Source organism: Arvicanthis niloticus, chromosome 3 (assembly GCF_011762505.2).
Source record: "Arvicanthis niloticus isolate mArvNil1 chromosome 3, mArvNil1.pat.X, whole genome shotgun sequence".
Classification (NCBI taxonomy): domain Eukaryota; kingdom Metazoa; phylum Chordata; class Mammalia; order Rodentia; family Muridae; genus Arvicanthis; species Arvicanthis niloticus.
The window spans coordinates 137,397,720-137,420,993 of NC_047660.1; the positions used below are offsets into that span (position 1 = coordinate 137,397,720).

The window sequence follows — 23,274 nt, forward strand, 5'->3', positions numbered from 1 at the left end:
CCAGTGTGTCCATGGGATATGGAGGAAGAGGAGACACCAAGGGTCCTGCAGGAACCCTCCTTGGGCTGGAAGTATGGGAGGCAGCCGTCAAGCCCCAGGCTTCCAACCACACTTGAGCAAGTCTAGGATTCTGAGACCTACTTGGGGTCCCAAGGACTAGGAGGCGTGTCTTGCCATTGAGCCACAGGCACACGAGCAAGTGAGCTGTGGCCCTGGCCTCTTACAGCCTGGGTATATTCCTTCTGGATCGAGCACTGGGTTTTGGGATGCTGGATGGGAGGACAGCTCGGAAACCCCATTCCCCACAGTCTTCGCTAGAGACACTGGACGGGGTGGGGAAGCAGGGAGCCACGAGGCCACGGGTTCAGAGAAGCAAAGCCAGCAGGACACAGGAGACACAGACACCACACAAGCCAACTTGGGGGTGGGGACATGGTAGGGGGGCAGTGGCCCTCAGGCTCCCCAAGCCCTGTAGGCCCGAGACTGGCCTCCCACCCCACTCTGTATCCACCCATCCTGCCATCGTGCACCCCCACAGAGTCCCATGGCCCACGGTGTGGTGACTGTCATTCCAATAACCCCATGGATAGGGTCAGGGCCTTCCTGCTCGGGACTGCACAGGACAGGGGAGCCAGGAGACCATGAGCCCAGTTATAAGGTGGGACAGGGTGGGACAGTGGGTCCCTGCCTCTGCCTGGCGGAGTTCCCTACCTCGCACGTAGAGGTTGGCAGGTGATGAGTAGCGCACCCCAGCGCTGTTGGTGGCCACACACTCGTACTTGCCCTGGTCTGTCTCCTCGCTGCTCTCTATCTGCAGGGCACCTGTGGGGACAGGGATGGACCTTGGCCATGATGACCAGCACCAGGATGGGGATAGACCCGACAAACATCCCCACCATCACATCTGTACTGCTCACTGACAAAGGGAGAGCCATGGGGCATGGCATAGCAGGGTACCCAAGAGGCTGCCACTCCTAGGGGGTTGGTGAGGAAGGTGGAGGCTGCCCCAGCATCTTGTGGACTAACAGGCCAGCCCAGACTTGCCTGTGGCAGCAGTAAGCCCAGACTTTCCCCCCGGGCAGCTGCCGGTCAGTGGGAAAGGACAGTCCTTCCTCAGGGGCAGAGGTTAACAGTGGCTGGGTGAAGGACATAGGGGCCACACACAGTCAGATCCCAAGTCTGAATGAAGCCCAGGGTGGAGTGTGGGGACATCGGCAACAGGACACAGGCACCTCATCCCAGGTCCTGGAGCCAGGGTGACCTGCATTTGAAGTCACAGCTCTCTGAGTCATGCTGGTGGTGCAGCCTGGCCTATGGGAAACCTTGTCCCAAAATCCAACAAAAAACAAAACTAAAGCAAACCCAGAAAATATGACAAGCAAGCTACAGGAATCTGCATTCATGGACTCTGAAGGAGGCCATGCTTCCTCCAAGGACACTTCAAACAAGCTACAAGCTAGGTATTCCCTACTCCACAGTGAAGGCAGGGACACTGGAAATCTCTGCCCTTGAAACAGCTTAGTATTTGCAACTTAAAAACAAAGTGAGGTGTTGGCCCCCATGCCTGCCACGTGGGCCCACCTCCCAACCCTCACATGTAGCAGAGCAAAGGCAAGAGAGCCTGGCTCAGTATGTCGGATCTCAGACCTGCATCCAGCATCAACTAAGCACAACACAATGACAGCCATGTGCACAAACCCTGGACTCCCAAATTCCAGTGTTGCAGATTTTTTGTCCACATTCTCTGGTTTTTGTTGACAGCTATACCCCAGTAGTGACAGGGTCCAGAGACCCCTGTGCCCCCTCTCTTGAGTGGTAGTAAAGGCTGGCTACCATAGAATGCTTCTACTGACTTTAACACCACTGCAGAGACCAGAAAGGGTGAGAAACCTGTCTTCTGAGGATGTGCAGCCTGTCAGGCACTGCTCTGTTCTCATGGGCTCTGGGAAAGCGGGTGTGTCACACCTGGCTTTGGAGAATTCCCTTCTCTGATCCTTCCAGGCTGAACACCCCCAAATCTCAAAGGACCTTTTGCAGCTCACTGTAGATGGCCATGAGTATGGGGGTTGGGGGGAAGGCAGGAGTTCAGGTGGGCATGAGAAGTGGTGCCTGTCTCACAACTGGATGCCCACACTGTTCCCTGCAGCCACACTTGGCCCAAGCCACAGACAGAGACACAAACATCAGGGGATGGGGGCTGTGGCAGGCTGGGGGGGGGTAGCTAGTGAGAGCTCAGGGCCAGATGGTGATGGGTGGACCTCTTACCTCGGATGGGGGTGCTTTCTGTAAGGGAAACAGAGAGACACAGGTGAATGTCACAGGGTTGGGGCTTCAGGGCCAGGAGCCACGCCTGTCCCTTTGCCAGGCAGTGGAGCCGCAGCCAGCCTCATCAGGGCTCTGGGCTGGGACTGTGGGCCTTCGGGTGGTACTTCCTGCAGACAGCCTCCCTGGGTCTGGGTTGGGTCCCAGGGAGACCATGCCTCCTCCCTCTGGTTACTTTGGTGTCCCAGCAAGGGGTTCTCTGACATCTAGACCAGGAGGGGCAGGTAGCAGCAGGGTCCCAGGAGTCTTGTTAGTGACCAGGAAGGGACAGGAGTTAGCGCTAGAGGGCTGGGCACTGGTGCAACAGGGTTGGGTGTCACCAAGGCTGAGAGGGAGACTTGGGAAAGGAGCTGAGGACAGAGGGAACTGAGTGGCCTCCTTCAACTCTGAAGGAAAAGAGGAAAACGGCCATCTGTGGGTTGGTCACACCAAAGGTAGAGAAGTCTCCAGGCTGGGGTCTCTGATGCTGCTTGTTTGCTGGAACAAAGCCAGGTTCTTTCAGCCACAGCTATAAGGGCTAGCCCAGGTCGGCTGGTTGGGTAAACTGAGGCCAAAGGCAGGCAGGGCGAGTCTCAACAGACTGCAGTAGGGCATCCATACAAAGTGTCAGTCACTTCTGTGCTGTGGACCTGCACCTCCTCCCTACGCTGAGTGCTCGCCCCCCTCACAGACCCCACCTATATCTATGTGGCCCTGGAACTCACTATGTAGACCAGACTGGCCTCCAACTCAACAATCTTCCTGCCTCTGCCTCCTAAGTGCTGGGGTTAAAGGCGCAGCCATCGTGCCCAGCAGAGATATCACAGGCCTCCCCGCACACTGTCAGCAGAAGCCAATGGGAACTTGTGTTCATCTGTGTGGCAGGAGCCAGGATAGTGTGATGAGACTCTTAACTCTGCCTGGACTACAGTATCAGGAGGCCCCAGGGGGTTGCTCAGATTGCTGTAAGGAGAAAGAACCCAGTTGCTTTTCCACCTTTAGTTTGGTGGTGCTGGGGACAAAGCCCAGAGCCCCGAGAGTGCTTCTATCAGTCAGGATCACATTAGCAAGAATTAACCCAGCAGCTGTTTCAGAATACTCTCGTTAGACACAGCATCTTGGGCATTAAATCTGTCTCTACTGGAGAAGCCCGGAGGACGCTCGGAGCAGAAGGGATACTCGTGGGATGTGATGTCCCCCAGACTGAGGTCAGGTGGCGTTTTTCCTCTTTTCCTTGTGGGTGGGGTCTTATGCAGCCCACCACAGGGGCAGGTGACAGGGCGTTAGTACACATGCCACACGCAGTGGGTCAGTTACTGTCACGGTGGCTGTTAGTGTGGGCAGAGGGTGGCAGACCTGTTAGCGGTTGGTGTGGCACAGAAGTGAGAACTTACCAAAGCTTTCTGAGCGTTACAGAGGGAGGAGAAGAGAGAAGAAGGTTAAAGGATGGCCACTGGACCCCCCAGCTGTTCATGGGCATGAGGGAGGAAGAGGAGGGCCATGGGGTGCAAGGCAGCTCTCGGGGCCATGTGTTTATACAGTGCTTAGCTATCACCCCTGGATGTTGGCCACACGATGGCCAGGAGGTGCCTCAGAGTTTGAGGGCTCTCCCATGGGCTGGGGCCTCTCCTATGCAGACTGTCCGCAGCTGAGTTGCATCTCAGGGGACTTGTGGGGGGGGGGGTGGAATAGACACTCTGAGGACAGCAATAGGGAGAGCAGGCCTTTGTCAGTGAGAGGGAGGCTGCGGGAAGGCAACAGAGTGAACAAGAATGTGAAGAGGTCGGTATGGGGGTGCCTGGGAGACAGAAAATACAGACAGGACATAGCCAACACTCAGGGACCAGCAGGCACATGAACGTCCCGAGGGAGGGACGAGAAGAGCCATGTGCACTTGGGGCCTGGGAGGGACATGTGGCAGGCACACATGTGGTAGACAGCCCAGCTCCAGCATTTTGCCCACAAATAAGAGACAGGGCGAGCCACTCAAGGAGTCACATGCACACAGACACAGACAAGTGAAGGGAGCACATGGTACCCCAAAAGGACACAGACTCATCAGACGGAATGGATTTCCACTAAGACAACTACTGCAAACCACCCAGCCTCACTGGTCCCAGAGCCAGGCCTCCAACCTGGGCCTCCCCAGACCAGCTGGAACCAGCACAGACGCTCATCTAGACTTCTTGGTTCTGATGTCTTCGGCACCAAGGACACTGTCGCAGGAGCCTCTGTGGCCCTCCATCTCCCTGGTGCTGCAAACTCTTGGTCACCACCACATCCAGCTCCCTTCTGCTCTCTGCACTCTAGCCCACTGACTTATTTGTTAATGTGTGTGTGTGTGTGTCTACCACCTTCTATGGCTCCCCATTACCCTGACCAACCTGCCCTCATGGCTGGTGCTGAGCAGTCACCCACAAAGCACACTATCGAGTCCTAGAGCCCTGCTTCCACCATGGGCCTCGGCAGCTCTCTATGGTTTGGGTGCAGGGTCTGAGCTCTGCTCCCAGGTGGCTCCAAGTGCACCATGCACCAGCCTATTCTCCCATCAGGCCCAAAGTATGGACCCTCTGCCGCTCTCAATGGCGCTCTCATCCTGTTGGCCACCTGTGCCCACCTGATCGAAGCTGCTTGATCCGCCCATTGCTGGCACTGGGGTCCACAGGCAGGAAGTCCTTGAACCAGGTGATCTCGGGGTCAGGGTTCCCGCTGGCAGCACAGAGCATGGTGGCTGTGCGTGTGCGTTCCACAACCTTCAACTGGGGGCCCATGTCAATGTTGGGGAAGCCAGGAGGCAGCTGGTCCTCTGGGAGTGTGAAGAGGGGAAGATGGAACAGGAGTCCAGTTACTGTGGCAGATGCCCTCAGCAGCCACAGTAATGGCCTGCCATCTCCCACGGCCCTTCCTTCTCCGCCACCCTCTATGGCTCACAGCCCAAGACTTCCATGGCTGCTGTGGGCTGTTGGGGTCACAGGCCTGACTGGGGGTCAAGCACAGAGGGCTCAGTCCTCCCACCTGCTATGGCTCTCCCTATTACCTTCACTAACCTGGGGTCACACTGCTCCTGGGAGGGCATCATGCTAGTGTCTACAGCTAGAGATAGGGACACTGGGTATCATCAGGTAGTGACACCCACACGGGCCCCCTAGCAGGAGCAGTCATCACCCCTTCCTCAGGCCCAGACTGCTTCTGCAGTTTCCTCCTCCCATACTCAACCCCATGTTCCTGCTTCTGCCTCCATCCAAACGTCCCAGGGAACAAATGGACTCATTCTAGATCCTTCCAGAACTCAGAACCCAAGTCTTCTAGAGAACATCAACCCGATTGCTGGGACATCCCAGCTCAACACCTGTTCCCTAGGACCAAGACATAGGAGCAGCGTGGATCTAAGACCAGCCTGGGCCACCAGGAGAGCAGCAAGGAGGGTATGCAGAGCCACCTGAGCCCAGCAGTGTCTGCTGCTCCTGGGAGAGCTGGGGAGAAATGAGATTCTGCAAGGGGGCGGGGGAGCCTATGCAACACGAAGATAAACGTGGAGCTAGAACGGAGGCCACCAGACATGTGATTAACTGGCTGCATTCAGAAAGAAGGATGGGCTAACCCAGGGCCAGGGGCTTGGCTCTGCTTGCCATGTTAACAGTGTGGCAGGCACAGTCTTGTGTACAGGGGCATGTCCCTGCCAGTGTTGTAACTGGAACCTTTTAGCTCATGGCTGAAAGTGTTTTGGAGGGAAACGCCTGTCACCCCAGGAACACCAGGGCTGCTGGGGTGGGGGCCGGGGGGAGGGAGTGTGTGTAATAGTCACATGCTTGGGATCCCACACTAGAAGGGACAGCAGTGAAGGTGGCTGGCGACAGAAGTGGACAAGAACCCCTATCCTGGTAGGGAATGCAGCCCAAGATGTAGCAGGTTCCTACGCACGCACAGGCAGCCTTGAAGGGTCCTGTGCACATATGTGTGTAGTAGCAGCTGGGGTGCAGGGCTGGGGAGAGGCACCACTGCCTGCTATCCCCACACAGCACTCTGCCTGAATGCTTGGGGGTTCACCCTGGGTCACAATCAGATAGAGGAGAGGAAGGAGGAAGGCAAGCGCAATGGCAATGGCTCTGGCAACCCACACGGGACAGGAGGCATAGCTGGAGCTTGTCTAGAGCTGGGGGCCGGGGTGGGGAAAAGAGGCACAGGCAATGGTCAGAGAACAAAGAGACACGGCCGGGTGTCTGGAGCTCAGAGGTGGGAGAATCTTTCCAGATTGCCAGCCATCAGTGCATCAGCATGTGATGGATAGAGTCCCAACTCTGCTAGTGTTGACAAGGCTGGCACAGGGCAGTGGGAGGCTGGCTGCTGAGTCTGTGCCGGGAAAGGTCAAGGCAAAAAATATCCCAGAGAGAGGAGAGAGGAGGGGCCTAGGACGTGTGGACTCTATGCAGCTCCAGCCCTGCTGGGCTCTGGCAATCACAGAGCACTCTGTTGGGGCCCCTTGTTAGAGATGACAGAATTCCCGGACTATTGACCCTGGGCAGCTCAGAACTCCCACCAGTGGCACTGGCCCTGTGTCCCAGATTCATGAGGGAGCCCATGGGGACCTGTGATGCCCAAAGCAGTGGCTCATGGCCACACATGCAATGTCCCCAAGGGATAGGACACCTTGGCTCTGACAAGTTCATTAACCCAGCCCAGCAGCCCAGATAACAGCTCTAAAGCTGCTGCCTCAGAATTTGAATTCAATTGTCTGGTACCAGTGTTCAGTGCTCCTTACACAAAGCCAGGGCACGGGGGGGGGGGGGGGGGGGACGGGGGCCATTCTGCCTTAGGGACCCACCCTTCACTAACTTCCTCTGTGGGGCTGATGGCTATGACTCTAGGCACCATGGCTAATCTACTCCGGTAGCTGGGGAGGGCACCTGCACTCAAGCTGACTGGGGACAGAGGGTCACAAAAGACCCAGGGACAGAGTCCAGAAAGCACTGACTGAGTGCCTAGATAAGGCTGAACTTGAAATCTACTAACTGTGCAGACACCTAAACTACACAAATCAGAGAAATCCTAGTTCTTAAAGGAAAAGCAAGAGCCCAAACAGGAGGCCCCCAGCTCGGGAGCAAGGTCTGCAGTCTGGCGCTTCCTCTGTGCCCTGGCCGTGTACCTCGAAGGACGGTGAGCTTCGCGTGAACTGTGATCTCCCCCACCGAGTTCTGAGCCACACACTCGTACACGTTCTCATCCCGAGGTGTCCGAAGTGGCTGGATCCTCAGCACTGCCCCAGAGCTCTCGTCAAAGTCAATGGTCTAGGAAGGGGAATAAGGGTCAAGATGGGACAGGTAAGCAGGTGAGACCAGGGTAGGTTCCACCCAGCTGAGCTGTGGGCTGGGGGCACATGTGTGCACACAGAAGACCACCAAGGATCCATCACAAATAAGAAAGGCCAAGAGACACACCCTGAGCACACCGAGCGCCTGAACGGAGCGCACCCTGAAGCCCACAGACATGGGCATGCGTACATGTGATGTGGGCATTTCCTCCCATGTGTGGTAGGATTGTGAGTTAAGGCTCAAGAGAAGGCAGGGCCTGGCCTGAGGACTCACAAGGCAGAGAGAGCAGACTTGGTAAAGCCTGCAGTACCAGAGGAGGGGCTCGGGCTGCCTTGTGGCATCCTGAGGCTCAGCCACTGCCCCACTGGAGAGGAGTATGTGGTTGAGGGCACCCCACCCTACCCCAGCTCACCTCGAAGCGCTGTGAGTTCACTTTCTTGCCCTTCTTGTTCCAGGTCACCCGTGGCTTAGGATCGCCTGTGGCCTGGCACACGAAGGAGGCCACGCCTCCTGACACACCAATCTGATCCTTGGGCTCTCTGATAAATCTGGGTGGCTCTGGGGGTTCAGCAAGAAGAGGGGAAGTCTGAGGGTGTCTAGGCCTCCCCACAGGCTCACACAAGCATACAGTGCCCATTGGAGACTCTGGAGTCCTCACAATGAGCCCCTAGAGACACCTCAGTGATAGCCTGCTACACACAGACTCACCCCCAAAAGAAACAAAATATGCTCTAATTCTTTAATGGGACTCGTGGAGAAACTAAGGCTCTGAGCAGGGAGACCAAAGGTGACCACAAGATGAGAGTCAAGGGCTAGCAAGACGGCCCCACAGGTATAGGAGCTTGCCACCAAGCCTCCCACCAACTCTAGTTCAATCCTGGGGTCCACAAGGAGAAGGGAATATGTGACTCTCATGTGTTGTCTTCTGACCACTACATACACCCAGGAAAGCACATGCACATATAATAACTAATGTTATGTGAATATCTAGATAAAAATATAAAAAATGAGCAGAGTTGGTATATGAGCACAGAGCCCCAAGAGTAACATAAGCCAGGGGCACACGCTGGTGAGGGGTGTGGCTTTGATCCATCCTACTGCTCAGACCTACTCTATAATCCGCATGACTGCCTCAGAGGAAGGCTCGGGAGCCCACCCAACTTTGATGCCTGCCTAGGGCTCTGTGGTTGGCATCTCTGCCACTTCTCTGTCATTGGCTGTTTGGTAGCAGCCTGTCACCCTAGGACTGAACACATCACATCTGTGCTGCAATGTTTTCCCCGGATGCCAGCACTCAGAGCTGTCCCTCAAAGCTGGGGACACAATGTAAGCACCCAACAAAAGGGAAACTGGGAGGTGGGGTGAGCACTCACACCTCTTAACACTGGGTGCCCAAGCTTCAAAGTGAGCCAGGAGGAGGTAGAGGGGATGCACTGGCCTGGCGGGTTCTCCAGAAACTTCTGAAATCCTCTGTTTACAAGTCTGGATCCTCACAGACTTCAACTACTTCCATTCAGGGGTCACACTGAGTTATCTTCAAGGGTCACTGATCAGGAGACTAACTAGCCTCCCCTCCCCTTTCTCAAGGCCTGCTCCTGAACTCGCAGCCCCCAGTTTCCAGGCACATGCAGCCTTGAAGCCTCATTAAATGCTCGTGTGTCCCCTGCTACAGATTTGAGAGTATTAATGAGTTTTCATGAGGTTCCCCAGAGAACTCAGAAATAACAACCCATGACTCAAACCCAGATCTCTGCTTCCCCTCAGCCTATGAGGTGATGGAGGCAGACTGGCCTCCTTCACTGCTCACCAGAATGACACCTGGGGTCACATGTTCTTAGCCAAGGATGTGGAAGAGGGTAGCACTGGCCAGGTCGGACCCCTCAGAGGTGGGACAAACCCCTCACAACCCTCCAATCCCGCCAACCCCGCAGAGCTGTTCCCTCCTGCCACCCCTCCTCCAGGGAACCTGAGTCTCCACAGTCCCTCTCTTCCCTTCTGTGCCAGTTAATCCTTAAGAACATGGGTCCCTACCCCCTTGCCTGTTGGTCCCTGGTACTGAGTGGACATCCATCAGCCCACTGGGCTCTGGGCCCCCAGCCAGCCCTGCAGAGCCTGCTCCACCTACTGTGTTCAACAGGATCTTGAGGGCTCCTGCCATCTCTGCTTGGCACACGCATACCCCTCTATCTTCCAAAAAGGAAAGCCACTGTGGGCCTTTGAGGGCAGGCCCACAGCTCTAAGGATGAAGTCCCCCGAGCACCAGGCACAGATAGGCTCACCATGAGTTTCACCCTCATTTGTACAGAGGCCTAGAGAGAAGATGCAACTTTCCCGGTCCCCCAGCTCATGCTGGGCAGTTAGGGTCTAACCTGGCCCCACAACTCTAGGAAAATAGCAACTCCTATATAAAGGGGCCCCATTGTCCCTAAACCCCACCCCTTAGAAAAGACTAAAGTCCAAAGTGGAGATGGGATCCCACAGAGGCTCTTGCTCTGCCACCTGGCTCAGGTTTGTCATTTCTGTCTATGTGAGACTCAGGGTTCATTCCCCCCAGACCCCTCATGAACCCCACCCTAGCCCTTTGGCAGCCTGGGAAGGTTCCCTGGACCCAGAGCCATTTTTATACCAGAAATCAAGCATCTTGGCCCACAGAACACTTAGTGCCTGTGACCTTACTAGGCTCCAGGTGAAAGGACTGCAGACACAACACATAGAGACAAGACCCAATCTGAATCTGTCAAACAGATTCTGAGTAAACACCCAAGCCTAGGCTAGGACTTCTCTGGGGCTAGCCTTCCTCAAAACCACCTTGACCAGCCTGCCTTGGTCCCAGTACTCATCTTCCATAGCCACACTGAGTCACCAGAGGGAGTCTTCCCACCAGGGCCAGCTCTGCCCTCCTTGCTTCGAAGAGGGGTTTGCCCTGCATTAACCCTCCCTTCAAGGCCCCTTATAAAAGGGTCTCCCATGACGGATCTTGGCATCATGACAAAACTGAGGCCCCATATACATCTTTAGCAATAAGCAAAATGCAATCCTTAGTTCTACACCATACCAATCACCTTTTAATAGATTCATTCTAATTTTCATTTGCTTTGTTTTTGTGTGTACATGGAGTGCTCCTGGGGGCCAGAAGAGGATGCTGAGTCCCTTGGTGGGTGGGCGCTGGAACTGAACCTGGGTATTCTGGGAACTGAACTGCTGAGACATCTCTCCAGTGCCACCCACCTCTTGTTGTGTTTGTTTTGATCTTTCTTAGACAGGGTCCCACTAATTATCTCAGGCTGGTCTCAAATTCACAGATAAATGCTTGCCTCTGCCTCTCTCCCAAGTGCTGGGGTTAAAGGTGTGGGCTACCATTCCAGACCCATCAACAGTTTTGTTTTATTTTTGTTTTTGTTTTTTTTTTATCTCCAGACTTTTCCCTGTTCAGTCAACCCAACCAGGAATGTCAACAAACTCCTAATATCTACAAAGCCCTGCCCACCCCCACCCCAATGCCTTCTCTCCTCCTAGTGGAACCTGACCTGATACAGGGGCAGTGGATATGAAGGAGTCACACCACGGTTACTGTCTGGCCAGCATCACCTCTGTTCAAAGCCTTTCCCAGAGCTAGGCACCAAGCCACTTCCTTGAGAATGGAAGTTCTGTTTGGACCACACCAGAAAGTCATGGGCTGGAGACCTGCACACAAAACCCCTAGAACAAACGAACAGCCAGGTCTACCCACTCCAGCCCGGCCTCTTACCTTCAGCCAAGCATCCTCTAGCCAGCAGTACGAGGAAGAGCCCCACAGGACCCACCACAGACACCACACTGGGACTCCAGGTGGGCGCCATGCTTGGCAGTGGCCTCCAGCCTCTGCCCTGGTGGGGGATGATGCCCCCCCCGTGACTCACAGAGAGGCCTCAGGATGAGGTATCCAGAGGGGCAGCGTCTGTAGAGACAACAGAGCAGCAGTGAGTAGGGAGTGGGAAACCAGAGACTTTTCTACAGGTGTCCCTGGAGGAGGAAACCACACCCAGGGCTGCAAGTGGAATCCACATGGGACCAAGAGGTTACGGAGACATCTCAAAGCCCACTGCCCTATCCTGGGTGGACTCAGCAGTTTCCTGAGACAGTGTCTCTTATAGCCGAGGCTGGCCACCAACTTGCTATGCAGCCTATGACCTTCAAGCCCCCAGTGTTGGGGTAGGACCTAGAGCCCTATGGGTGCCTCTGCCCACACACTAAGCCCCACCCCAATTATGAATCTGTCAAGCCTGGACATTGACCTTCTGGCCTCCAGACGTATGCATAGGCTATACCCCCAACCCCAAGATAAACCCCAGTACCTGCTTCAGACCTATCCTTCCTCAACACCTCATCCTGACCAAACACTGGCCACAGCTCCCCGGGCCCCCAGGACAGCTAATGTTGTGTACACACCCCACTGCCCTGCCCAGAAATGACACACATGGACTCAGCTTCCCACAGCCTCCAGTCCTCACCCCACTCACAAGGACCCAAGTTCCAGGGCAAAGCATGTAACAAGCATACCTCGAACCCAGGACCAACAGTGCCCTGGAGGTCACATTGCCTCAAGCCAGAGCAGTGGGGCGGAGAGGCCAAGGAGAGGCCAGATAGCTGTGGTCATAGGGAGAAGTGCATAATGATGAGGTGACCCTATGATTGTGTCTCCCAAAATACCCAGCTGTGGTCACCTCACCCAGCCCCAGGGGAAGGCAGGAACTGCAGTGGTCAGTTCATGCTCCAGTGTAAGCCAGGAAGGCACGGATGTGGGAGAGCAAGAGGGGCTCAATATACACAGTCAGACCATAGTCACACAGACATACACAGAGCCAGTCAAACTGTAGACAGATCCAGGCACACAATCAGGCTGCAAGCTGACCCACAGAACTAATCATAGAGCAAGGGGATCTGGAAATAACCAGGCCACGGATACACAGAAACATCAAAAGTAACAATAACACAGGCAGACTGGCAAATTGGGGACACCCCTACTTCTATACCCAGTCCAATTTTGTACACAGTCAGACCACAAGCCCAATATACAAAGCCAGACCTCAGAGGTACACAGAGGCTAGAATTCATGTCCAGGACCATAGTGGGATGCACATAGTGGGGCTGCAGCAGGCAGTATGCATATACCCTTCAAGGGTGTTGGGACGCGTTCATTGAGCATCCTCCACCAGGCCCCTTCACACCAAACACAGGCCACAAAGTCAGACTGCACATAACTGCCACAGACTCAATCTACTGCCAGCCAGGTGAACAGACAAAGCCTTGGGTCAGCCTGGGACCCATCACAGCCCCAGGGGACTCAGAGGAAGAAGGGTCATGCCAGCTAGGGACAGGTGACCTCACACACCAGCCTCACCCAAGGCACCTATGGGTAGATATAATGAGGACAGAAGTGGTTAGGCCCAGGCAACTTGGACAAACCTTGAGAGAGCCTCTGGTAAAACTGAGGAACTAAGCAAGCCTGCAAGGTTTGGGAGGGGGTCCCAAGGTAACAGCTAGATGGGCATGTGTAGGGGATGTCCCCAAAGTGGCTCACCACTTCAGCCTCTCAGGGGCCCAGATGGGGGCAGAGTGTGGCCTAACAGACACAAGCTAGGGGATGGGAGGGCATCTCCACATCCATCCCAAGGCTTGTTGGAGTGTGGAAACTAAGAAAAAGTCTGTACACTATGCCCATGCAGATAGGAAGTCCCAGGGTCTGTCACACCACAATCCTCCTTGAAGAGCTTTGCAAGGAGGGGGACGGGACCCATGTGTCAGTCCAAGCTGGTCTGTCTGCCCCAGGTTCTTTGCACACACACCTGAACATAATGTGATCTATCATTATCAGTTGGGAGAAACTGAGGGCCTGGCCACTCTTCCAGCCATTAGTCAAGCACTCTCCATTGTTCTTAAAATGCTTTGCAGAAGGGGAAACTGAGGCTCAGGAGCTACTAGAGCTCTCTAAGGCTGTCTCAGGTGGGATGTGAGCATGGGAGAAAGCTGGACTGAGCTTTTCAGGTCAGCTGCCTCTGAGGACTCCCACACTGCACTCATAAGGATCAGTTGAGTGGGTGCCAGAGCGCAGGTCATGGGGGCCTGGAGCCAGCTTTGGCCTACACAGCCCAAAGGCATAAAAGGGTGATTATAACCCAGGCTGCTGAGACACAGGCTCTGGGTCACCAGTACAAGAGGCATCTCCTGAAGCCAAAGCATGGCTCCCCCAGCCCTGGGAGGTGCAGGAAGCTGAACCTTCCAGCAGTCCCGTGACTCTAATGCCCCACGGTTGACCCACGGATGCTGCTGGAAGGGGGCTCAGAGACTCCAAGGGCAAGAAAGTGTCCCCACATCACTGAGGTGACAGCCAGGAGGGACTCAGTGGAATCCACTTGGCCAAGAGGCAGAGTCCCCACAGGGCACACTTCTGCAGCCAACTAGCCCCTCAGGCCTGTGCCCCCCATGAGGAAAGGTTCTCAGGCTGGTCACACCTCTTCCCCACCCAGAACTGACTTTAATTACTATGGATCTCTTGAGGAGTAGACAGGAGGGCCAGGAGTTGGTGGGTGTGGCCTAAGTTCTGGCACCCTGCCACACAGAGAAGCCAATCATACCTACTGGTCAAGAGAGAAAACTGAGTGGGTTCGCTGTCCCCAAAGGGCTCCCCAAAGGGCTGGGCTGCAGTGGCAGACCCTCCCTGCCAGTTTCTCCCTATTACCCTGATTCAGTGCTCTGGGCCCCAACGGGATGCCCCCTTCTCTTATACAGCCACAACACATCCTTCAAGACCTAGGAAACCCGACCCCTATCCACGCAGGATCTCAATTCCATTCTAGAATCCTCTGAGTCCCATCTACATCCATCTATAACCCAGCCTCCCATTCCTCTGCCTCTGAGTTGTCCTGTTGCTGCATGCAGTTCCTTGCAAGCTGCATACCCTTCCCTGTTCTCCATGAAACCTCAGTCTCACATCCCTCAAGGTCCCCACCCTGGACACACTGGGCGTATTCCCAAATCCACTAGTGGGGCACTGTCCCAAATACACATTCCCATCCCTACTCCCTACTCCCCTCTGCAAAACTACAATGAACCTCAAGTCGCAGGGCCTGAGGACGATTACTGCATATCCGGACTTCAGTGGACTCTATATCCAAGAAAGTCTAGAAGGGGAAACTGAGGCTGGAGAGCCAAACTCTTCAGACAAGAGGAGCCAGAGGGCCTGGAGGGCCTGGGGCAGCGGGGGCCCAGGCAGGGGACCACGTGAAGTCGTGGGGTGCACAGGAGCGTGGCCAGGACCTCCTTGGGCCCCAGGACCCTCCGGGGGTGCAAGGGTGCAGGCGGCCCCCAGGAGCGGCAAGCGGGAAAGTTTCTGTGTTCCCGGCTCCTCTCCCCCGCCTGATCCCTCTTCGGTCCGCGGACTCCGCCCCCGTGTGGGGGAGGGGACCACGGAGCATAACGGTCCCGAGCTCAGCCAAGTGCGGGGCGAGGGCCAAGCGCGCGCGGGGCCGAGGGAGACCCGAACGGCTCCGGTTGCACCCGAGCGTCCCCGATCGAGCCCGAGTATCTCCGAGGTTGAGCGCGCAGGGACGCGGGGGTCCCCTGGCTCTGTAGGGTGCGCCAGGATGGTGACAAAGGCTAGGCAGGGACGCAGCCGGCCCGAACGACTCACCGCGGCGGCGAGGTCCAGGCTGCGCCTCTCGCTGCACCCTCCGTTGGTCCGTGGGTCCGTCTACGCCCGCCGAGCACAGCGTAGACTTGGCGCAGGCAACAGAGCCTCGGTCGAGTCAGGGGCGGAGCCTAGCCTGCGGGGGCGGGCCTGGAGATTCCGAGGGGCGGGGGCAAGAGGCGGGGTTTCCGAGGCCGCTCTTCTAGGAGCATGGCTTCTAAGGAAGCCGCCTAGGGGATAGGGCCTCGCAGTGGCAGGCTAAGGGCAGATTCAGAAGGCACGGGGAGCTGAGGGAGAGGCTTCTAAGGAAAAGGGGCTGAGGGGCGGGGCTTCTTAATGGTAGGCCGAGCTTCTATGGTAGGCTGGCTGTGGGCGGTGCTTACAGGGACGACTAGCCGGGGGCGGAGCTTCGCAGTGGCAGGCTGAGGGCAGAGCAAGGAGGGAGGACGCTAGGGACCGGGCCGAGGCTCCAAGCCCGGACAGGGACTGAGATTCCGAGGGAGTTGGGAGAGAATGGCTGGCCAGGGGCGTGGCATTTCGGCGAGGATTTTACGGGCTAGGCGACTCCTGGGTTGGGAGAGTAGATTGTAGGGCTTTATGGGGCGGAGCTTTGGGGTTGGGCGTGGCTTTCTGGCACGAAGCCAGGGTAGAGGTGTGGCTCCGAGAGACCTGGCTCTGGCTTCAGAGGGTCTAGAGGGGTTAGAGGGAGGAGGGACACCAGCCGGAAGTGAAGCGAAGTAACTCCCCGAGCCGGGGTACGGGGAATGGCACCTCTGACCGGGTTCTCTGTGATACCGTCGTCGTAGCGACAGATGCAGGCAGGGCCGGGATGGTTCAGAAGCCCCACGACAGCCCAGACCTCTATTTCCCCCCCTCCCCTCCCCCGCATCCTAGGAACCTGGTGGCCAATGCTCCCGCCCAGTCGTGGGCCAGATTGGAAACAGATGCTGCCTCCGACTCCCTCTGCGCGCCGCCTAGCCGGCCTCAAACCTGGCGGATGCTAAGGGAACCCCTCCCCTATGTTCCAAAGAGCAGGACGGCTCACCACGAACTTAAAGACCCTCTGATACACCTGGGACTAGAGAAAGGTTGGAGTCCCCTCCCACGCAGTTAATACAGAGCACAGTGACCTACAGACGACAACCCGGGGCGATGCCTGCCCTGACAGCTATGTAGCAAGTGTGAGACCAGCCAGCCCCCAAAATCAAACAACAAACTGCAGTCTGGGTGGGCCCAAGCATGCAAAGAGGCTGGGGCAACCCACAGGACTCGATAGGATATCTACCTGCCCAAGTTCCTTGAACTGTGCGGTGCAGATAGGAACACTGCCCAGCGCACAGGGGGCATTAGCCAAGGGCTAGCAAGACCGGGCATTCTCTTAGCTAAGGATATGGAACTGACATCCTGCCCCAGTTTCACCATGGTAGTCACACTGGGCGGGGACACAGCCACCCCCATGGAAGTCAGGGAAATCTGGGCCAAGTGTCCTCCACGGGTCAACCTAACCTAACCTGTCACGGCACTGGTGACCCCACATGTTAACAGCTGGTCACTGCATCTACATCTACGTCAGGCATTCTCTGATGGAGCAGCTGAGATCTGTCACTATTACCCCTCCAGCCCCACCCCCAACATCAGAACAGGGCCGAATCACTCCTGCCCTTGTCACAACAGTGGCACGTCAACATTTGTAAAACGAAGTTTCCAAGAGTCTGTACCAGAGATTAAGAGGTGGGCAAGAGGTGGGAGGAGCATTGTGGATAAATGAGATCCACGTGGAAAAGAGGGCCAAGGGTGCTGGGAAAAAAACATTTCAAGTAAAGGCACAGCTAGCTGTGCAAAGGCCCTGGGGGTAGCAGAGCCTGTCATTATGAAAGAGCAACCAGGAGGCCGGTGTGGCTGGAGCAAGGAGCTGAAGTAGGAGAGTGCACCGCAGAGCTCTGTGGGCTGCAGGAGCCACAGAGGTGTGGGTAAGACTACAGGTGGGAGTCAGGTGCCCAGGATGGAGGCACAAGGCTGGTCCAGGCAGAGAGAGAGAGCAAGTGGATTCTGGGTAGAATTCTAAAGCCCCAGTGAGTCTTCCCAGTGACTGGCTATTATGGGATGTGAGGCTGGGAAAGTCCAACTCCAGCATTCAGCTCCCTTAAAGGTGAGCACTGGAGGGGTGTCCTTGAGCACTGACCCAAGGGGTTCAGGAACCAGCTTTCACTATGTCCTCCACCGCCACCAGGATGCCACCACTCTGGGAGAGGGACATGGGGACAGATCACATCAGCAGCTCCTGCAGCTGGGATGTTGGGGTATAATTTTTGTTTTTTCAAAATAACTTTTCTTCTAATTATGAAACAGTCCCATGCAGGAGAAAATTAGCCAACATCAGCAGAAAGGGGGACATAACAGTTACCCAAAATTCACAGGGCCAGGGCAGAAACAACGTGCCCAGCCATGAGTATACAAATTTTTCTCCAGAACACATACTGAACATCTACTGTGTGCAGAGCCGCTAGAGACAGGGTGGAGGTTACCAGCACACCTAGTAACACCTTACTTTTGACACTGGGGTTTGCCCTCTGGAGACCACATGCTGCTGTGTGTCCCTGAGTATAGTCATTGCTAGTTGTGCTTCATGATAAACATGAAAGGTCACTACAGAGTTTCCACACCCCAATAGCTTGGGCTGGAGACCTCTGAGGATGAGTGATCTCATTTACAATGGTGCAGGGTGGGAGTTCTCCTGCTTCCAAGCTCTGCTTGAGTGAGGCCTGCAGGCAATGCTATCCCATGTGGCTGGGAAGAACCTCAATCTCATCAGCACTCAACACCACACCTGGGGCATCCGCTCCCCACCTCCCCAGGAACCGGTCTGTCAAGTGGCATCCTCACGACTGGCAGGCCCAGCACAGAATGTGTGACCTGGGGCAGCAGCTTGTGCAGACTGGCAGAAGCATGACCCCACCCATGCTCACAGCGTCAGAGGGCACACAGCCCACCATGGGTACACCCTGCTGCTTGCCAGCCATTGTTACCCGCCAGGTCCACCCCGCCTGCGGGGACCACAATCTTCCTTTCCTTTGGGATAAATCCAAAAGACTCTGAGGTGAGGTTATATCCAGTGATGCCGCTCCTCCCTGCCTCCCTCCTCCCTCTTCTCTGACTCCCTCCTCCCTCTCTGCTTCTCCACCATGCCAGGCTCTTTCCTACCCGAGGGCCTTCACAAGGCTGCGTCCTCTGCCTGAGCAGCCTCCCCTCTTCACCTTCCTTCTCACATCCCTGGATTTCATTTCTTTTGCACCTTTTCAGGAACCTCACCCTCCTCAGCTATTAACAGTCAAGTCTAGCTGTGCAGTATGGGTAAGCTGAGGCAGGAACAGCTGGAGTTCATCCCTGCAGATGCTGCTCTCCACCCTCGCTCTCCCCAACAACACACACCATCACAGTCCTCTTTCACTCCGCCATGATCATTTACAGAGTGCTTGGCGTACAGCAGGCTCTATGCACAGAACAATGCCTCCTCAGGCACACCACAGCCGTCTAGCAGTCACCTGACAGAGAGCAACACAGAACACCCCCCACAGGAAGAGGAGAGCAATGGCCCCCACCCCGTGAGACAGGTTAGTGGTGAACTAGCCTGGGCAAGAAGGTGAGGCCAGAGGGGTAGGTGGGCAGTTGCTCAGCTGCAGACAGCCTAGAGTAATTTTCTTTCATTGTACTTGGTTGGTTTCAACATGGCTGGCCTCCAACTCACTATGTAGCGATCCTCCTGCCTCTGCCTCCAGAGTGTGGGGATTAGAGGCTATATTCAGGTGAAGTGAGGAAAAGTGCAAAGGTGGGAAGCATGGGGGTGCCATAGGGTGCCCGGGGTTGGGGGTGCCCACCACACGTGTGTCTAGGTTATCAGCACAGCCGGCCTGAGCATGGAAGGCAGGATGGGGCACATCCATCCTGGTTGCAACCGCCAGCCTTAGGGCAACTCCTGGGAAAGAGAGCAAGAGAGCCCCCCAACCCAGTGATGCATGCCAGTTATCCCAGCATTCAGGGAGCTGCGGCAGGAGGATTGCCAGGAGTTGGAGGTCAGCCTGGGCTACAGTGTGAGGCCAAGAAAAAAAAAAAAAAAGGAAGAAAAGCCAAAACATAAACTCAATCTGAAAGACACCTCCATCTCCAGAGAACCAAGAATTCCTCTGCCAGGGTCCCCCAGTGCTCATGGAGTCATGTCATCAGAACCCCCAAACTCACACTGAGGGGAAACAGGGTACCCAAACCAGGAGGCAGTGAAATGTCTGCTAGACAAACTCGAGAAACACACCCTGGCATCAGCCAAAGAAGCTCAGATGGGGATCACAGGCACTTGCTAGTGAAGCAGCCAACAGGCAAGTGCAGGCCCCTGAGAGAGACTCTGCCTCACAGCATGAGGGAGGAGGGGAGACGTGGGCGTAATTATACTATGACATAAAAAAATTAAATATGTAGAAAGGAAAAAGCCCACCAAGGTTGATGCCAGAGCCTCGGGATCCACAGAGGCCCTCGGGGTCAGGGCAGCGTTGGACCCTGCCTGTCCCTCACACTACCATCCACCCACCCCATGAGCACCACTCAACCTCCTTTGGCCCAGAGTTGTGAAAACTGGCCCCATCTGGGGTGGTCTGGGGGGCTGAGGATGGGGTGGGGCCCTGGGCTGGGAGCGAGATCATATATTCATCAGGATCTCAAACAAAAGCCCCTCAGCCTGTCAGCCCAGCTCCAGCCCTTATGGTAATGAGCAATGAATTACCCACAATGCCCGGCCAAGCGCAAGTGGCTCTTGGCCCAGATCCTAAACTAATTTCTACATGTTCGTGTGTGTATATAATTTTCCTCCCTCCCTCCCTCCTCTTTCCCCTCATTAGCAGGGAATACAGAGGGAGGGGGCAGAAGAAACCCTGAATGGAAGCAGGGGAACGCCCACCAAGGGGCCCTGGCCAGGGGGGCCAGCTGGCATGGGCCTGGGTGCAGACTGAAAGAGGTGGGATGAAGGCGGGCCTGGAGACAGGGGAGTCTGGAAACCAACAAGCCAGAGTTGGCAGCCCAGGGGGTGGGGACAGGCTGGGGGTCAGGGAGCTGCTCTGTGTGCTGTGCAGCCTTCAGCCAACACTGTGCCAACTCTGGGCTCTAGCAGCCCAGAACTCCCGACTTAGTCTGTCTGACCCAGGTGCTGTTCTGAGTTCATGCTGAGTGCTGCACAAAGCACTTCCCCTCTGAGCTGACCCCTGTCCCTCACACCGCCATCCACCCGCCCATGAGCACCACTCAACTCCTGTGGCCCAGAGTCCTCCAAGGCTGCCACCTCCCACTGGGAACCTCAGTTCTCCTCGCTGGTACAACCTGCCCTTCTGCTGAGCACGCAGACTCTGGGTTCAAATCCTGACCTGTAGCCTTGCTGTGCAGCCTCAGATAAGCAGCCTGACCTCTCTGGGCAGTATACCCATTATTGTAGAACAGCCCAGCCTTCACCACCCCCTCCAGCTACTGTGCACCATCAATGGAGGTGGGACAATCTTTCTCTCCCCCTCAGGCTGATGAACTATTCAACCCTCAGCTCTTCAGCCAGCCCTGCCTTCCCCAGGAAGCCTCTGCATCTCTCCTCAGTTTCTCGAGCTTTCTCCTGTCTCTAGAGGACTTTGCTGACTTGGAAAGACACTAGATCCTGTGAGCTCGTGTCTACACAAACAGCAGAAAGCCGGCTTTGGGCACAGCTGCAGGCCAGCAGCACACTCACAATCCTCCCAGAGAAGCGTTTATAAACGGAAGCTTATTTTGTGTCTGTGCACATGGGTGCAGTGCCTGTGGAGGCCAGAAGGGGGTGTCTAGTCCTGAGCTGGAGCTGCATTTAGTGCCATGTGTGGACTTCATGGCCAGTCCTCACCCCCCCTCCCCGGGTCCATTTCCCCACCCATACCCCCACCCCAGCAGTCTTCTGCTGCAGCACCCAGCACCTGCTGTCCAATGGTCAGCACAGGGTCTGTAGTCGTGTCCTCACCCCAGGCTAGCAGAAAAGGAGCCCGGCCTTAGACCCACCCTACCAATAACTTCCCAGCACAGAGAGGGCACAATGTTTGCCCAAGGTCACACAGCATGTTGAGGTCATGAAGAACTGAAGAAGGGACACTGAGACCCGGCCCTGGGCTCCAGATGAGATGTGGGTCACCGCCCGCCTCCCACCAGCTGGACTCATCAGTAACCACATGCTCAGCGACATGTGGTCCTGTGGGTGGCCGGGCTTCCTCAAACATCAAGGGGCGGGGAATCCCAACAACAGCTATTTCTGCAGCAGCAGGCCAGCACGTCACATCCGTCACACCCGTGGGCAGCGCCCGCCCGGAACTCAGGACCAGGTTATTTCTGGAGGCCAAGGTGAGAAGCAGGGTGGGAGGAGGAGCTGCGGCCTGGGACTGGCCAGGACCAGAGAAGAATCAGTCAGTCCCTGTACTCCTAGGATAGGCTAGTCCTGTGGAGAGGGGACCTACTGTGAGCAGGCTGGGAGGAGGCTCTGAAGAGTCCTGGGGCAGACAACACAGCAGATGCCCCAAGCAGGTGGAGCTTGTGCTGGAGGACCTGTCAGGAGGCTGAGGCCTGAGCTAGGGAGGGAGGAGAGAAGGAAGGGGGAGGGGAATATAGGAGGGGGAAGAATGAGGGACCAGCCAGCAAGGCCTGGGAGCTGCTGGGAGGACATGGCCTTTGACCTGGGAGGAAGAAGGGGACATGAAGAATGGTGGGAAGAAGGGGTGGAACTGGGTAAGCATGATGGGAGGGGGGTTTGCAGGGTCTGGGGACACTGGAAACTGCTTTTCTCCTGGCAAGCCCCAAGCGGTGAGACAAACCTAGAGACAGGCCTGAGGGTGCTGATAGGCAGGGTGGTGAGGACTGGGGACCAGGGAGGGATTCCCCAAGAGCGGTGTCAGTCTGAGCACGGCCCATCAGTACCTGCTGTGTGACTCTGAGCCTCTCTGAGCCTTGATGAAAAAGTCAGCAGATTTCTCAAAACAAAGCAGCAGGATGAATTTAAGAGTACTGTGCTCAAAGCACCCAGGGGGAGCCTGGGAGAGAGCCAGCACCAGCCAGACTTCGTCCACCATCACCATTATCCCCATGAGCACCTCATTCCCAGAGAACCTGAGGCTTTGGGTGATGCTTTCCTCCCGCACGCTCTTCTAAGAGAAACCTCACTGCCCATAACACTCGCGGCTACAGGAGCACCGGCCGCCACCTCCACACTGCGTCCTCCCACACTACCAGAAACCCTGCAGGGGCCGCCACAGCCCGGTCACCCATCACCCTGTCCACGCCCTCGGGGTCACCAAAGCCACCCGCCGTGCAAGTCCTGGCCCCTCCAGCGCCGCCAACAATTTGTCTCTGTAAACAAATGTCAGGAAAATAAATAGTTTTTAACGGGCTCATTAATTGAGTTCGAGAAGAAGCCTAGGGGAGGAGGGACATGAGAGGGGGGACACGGGAGGGGGGACACGGGAGGAGGGACATGGGAGGGGGGACATGGGAGGAGGGACATGGGGGGACATGGGAGGAGGGACATGGTAGGGGGGATACGGGAGGAGGAATACAGGAGGAGGGACACGGGAGGAGGGACATGGGAAGGGGGACACGGGAGGAGGGACATGGGAGGGGGACATGGGAGGAGGGACATGGTAGGGGGGACACGGGAGGAGGAATACAGAAGGAGGGACACGGGAGAGGAGGGACACGGGAGGAGGGACACGGGAGGAGGGACATGGGAAGGGGGACACGGGAGGAGGGACATGGGAGGGGGACATGGGAGGAGGGACATGGTAGGGGGGACACGGGAGGAGGAACACAGGAGGAGGGACACGGGAGGGGGGACATGGGAGGGGGGACACGGGAGGAGGGACACGGGAGGAGGGACACGGGAGAGGGGGGACACGGGAGGAGGAACATAGGAGGAGGGACAGGGGAGAGTGGGGACACGGGAGGAGGGACACAGGAGGA

The 23,274-nt window shown here is 56.3% G+C and overlaps 1 protein-coding gene across 10 annotated transcripts in view; it reads right to left on the minus strand.

Annotated features, from left to right (window-relative positions):
- Ptprs (protein tyrosine phosphatase receptor type S) overlaps positions 1–23,274 on the minus strand; it is a 62,729-nt gene that overhangs the window by 31,481 nt on the left and 7,974 nt on the right. For 9 of the 10 annotated variants that reach the window (XM_076932012.1, XM_034497699.2, XM_076932009.1 and 6 more), the window contains exons 2-6: positions 11,359–11,547; positions 8,023–8,168; positions 7,445–7,586; positions 4,919–5,107; positions 712–822 (exon numbers count right to left, since the gene is read on the minus strand). In XM_076932012.1, the coding sequence (XP_076788127.1) occupies positions 712–822; positions 4,919–5,107; positions 7,445–7,586; positions 8,023–8,168; positions 11,359–11,449 (679 nt within the window). In that variant the 5' untranslated portion in view covers positions 11,450–11,547. Of the gene's footprint in view, positions 1–711; positions 823–4,918; positions 5,108–7,444; positions 7,587–8,022; positions 8,169–11,358; positions 11,548–15,279; positions 15,442–23,274 lie in introns of those variants that run through there. The other variant, XM_034497693.2, reaches the window with a different exon arrangement.